This window comes from Nicotiana sylvestris, chromosome 5 (assembly GCF_000393655.2).
Source record: "Nicotiana sylvestris chromosome 5, ASM39365v2, whole genome shotgun sequence".
Lineage (NCBI taxonomy): Eukaryota > Viridiplantae > Streptophyta > Magnoliopsida > Solanales > Solanaceae > Nicotiana > Nicotiana sylvestris.
Window position 1 is genome coordinate 120,173,132 of NC_091061.1, and position 2,447 is coordinate 120,175,578.

The following is a 2,447-nucleotide window of genomic DNA, read 5'->3' on the forward strand; positions in this document are numbered from 1 at the left end:
TTCCGCTTCTGCGGACAAACCTCCGCACCTATATTCCCTACTCCCTTAACTCAAATCCGCTACTGCGGTTCCGCACCTGAACGTCCTTGTACGCACATGCGGACCCAGTTCCCTTAGCCAAATGCTGCCTATGCAGTCAACTTGCCGCTTCTACGGCCCAAACATCGCAGGTGCGAAAGCACCAAACCTCAGTAGTTTTAAGCCATTCCTCAAAGCCTCCAATTGATCCGAACTCAACCCGAAACACATCTGGGCCCCCCGGACCCCGTCCAAACATACCGATAAAATTTCAAAATACAACATAAACCTACTTAAGGCCTTAAATCACGCCAAACAAAATCAAAACTGCGAATCGCACTATAATTCAAGCCTAATGAACTAATGAATATTTCCAATAAAACTTGCGCCGAACAAGCCTAAACAACTCCGAATGACCTCAAATTTTGCATGCAAGTCTCAAATGACACAACGAACTTATATCAACTCCCGAAATTGCAATCCGAGCCCGATATCAATAAAGTGAACCCTCGGTCAAATCTATCAACCTTCCAAACCTTCTACTTTTCAACTTTCGCCAATTCAAGCCAAAATAAGCTACAGACCTCCAAATTCACATACGGACATACGTCTAAGTCGAAAATCATCATACGAAGCTATTAGAGCTATCAAAATACCATTCCAGAGCAGTCTACAAAAAAGTCAAACTCCGATCAACTCTTACAACTACGACATTCAACCAAGGGACTAAATGTCCTAAATCAATCCAAACCTCACCTAAAACCAAACCAATCATCCGGGTAAGTCGCGTAACCACAAGTACACATATAGAAGGCATCAAATAGGGGAATTGGGGCTAAAATACTCAAAACGATTGGTCGGATCGTTACATTCTTACGAGCGTTTATAACTTAACAATTTGTGCTGGCACATAATTATTGTAAAGCACTCAACCTTTTGAGTTATGATTGGCATTATTCCTAAAACTATTGTACACGTGTAACCTATACAAAATTTGCGCTAGTATAAAATTCTAAAATCTTGGGAAAGAATTTCTAGAATCTAATACCAACCTTTGTTTTCATTTACAAAATATGTGGAATCATTGAACGTGACGAGTACTAGGATATAACTTGTCTCATCAAAACTCTCAAGTCAAAGAGGTGACAAATTTGATGTTCCTAAAATCTTATAAATAAAGAGGGACAAAGAAGAATACTTGGTACTAATCAGGAGGGAGTTAGAGAAGGTTTGAAGAAGATGGGAAAAGCAGTAATATTGGTAGTGAGACTTGTTGCCTTTGCGTGCCTCGTGGGAGCACTCGTCATTCTTCTTATGAGCTCCCAGTACTCCGACAATGAAAGCCTTTTCTACACTGACGAGCAACTTCAAACAAAGTTTACTGATTTTCGTGTTTATATGTAAGTTTATTTCTCTTACACCCCCTTGGTAATTTTTGTTGTTCTGCTTATATAAAGGAAGAATATATATTAATTTGTAGAAGCACAATATCAAAGCAGAACGATCAGAATCTAATACTGACCGTTTTGATGCTAATTTGGACCAAGTTTAGGATCGTTTAGTTAACTGGTTTAGAGACAAGTTATGTAGTGATTAGCAATATAGGGATTGCAATGCAGAGATTAATATTTCAAGGATTATAATGCAGAGATAAGGTGATTGTAATTAGTTGAAACATAGTCCATTCTTTTCTACCTTACTTTTCTGTTGTAATTGCATTATTTTTTCGGTTACTTTATTAAATTCTTTTAATATGTTGGATATGGTAATTAATTGCAGTTACATGCTCGGCTGCATTGGCGTGGGAATTGCGTATAATCTCTTTCAAACAGTACTGTCGCTAAGCATTGGAGTCAGTTTGTTAGATCTATTTGGTGACATGGTATGAACCTCTGTTTTTTTCCTTCTTCTCGCCCGTAATTTGCCACTGTGTATATTTGGTACCCAGTTTTAGCATCCAGTCCCAAAGCTCTTCAAAAAATTTCATACGCTTCTTCTTTTAATTTATTTTCAAATATATGCGTTAACACTTGAATTGTTTCAAATATATACGTTAATTTGAAGCAGATCATAGCAAATGTACTAGTTTCAGGGGCTGCTGCAACTTATGGTTTTACCCTGGAATTGAGCCGAGCTGCCGACTTAGAGCCCACAAGTTTCTTCAACAAGATTTTTGTGTCGGCGGGTCTTTCTCTATTAGCTACTCTCTTCACACTAATCTCTCTCATTTCCGCTCATGTTGCTCTAAAGGCTCCTGCCCACTGAATAAACATTCCATGTATTTTCCCTTCATCTTTTCTTCAACTGTACTCCATGTAAATCACATATATCTTCAAGTGGTATTTGGAAATGATGTTAATTTGAAGATAACGCATGTCGTCAAAATTGTTGAATATAATCTTGTGTTTCCAAAATATTACTCTCTGAAA

General features: G+C 37.9%; 1 protein-coding gene across 1 annotated transcript; it reads left to right on the plus strand.

Annotated features, from left to right (window-relative positions):
* Nucleotides 1-1,213: 1,213 nt before the first annotated feature.
* Nucleotides 1,214-2,447, plus strand: LOC104243267 (CASP-like protein 4D1). The gene is made up of 3 exons (XM_009798431.2): nt 1,214-1,418; nt 1,798-1,900; nt 2,086-2,447. Exons 1-3 carry the CDS (start codon nt 1,258-1,260, stop codon nt 2,281-2,283), a joined length of 462 nt encoding a protein of 153 aa, XP_009796733.1. The 5' UTR covers nt 1,214-1,257; the 3' UTR covers nt 2,284-2,447.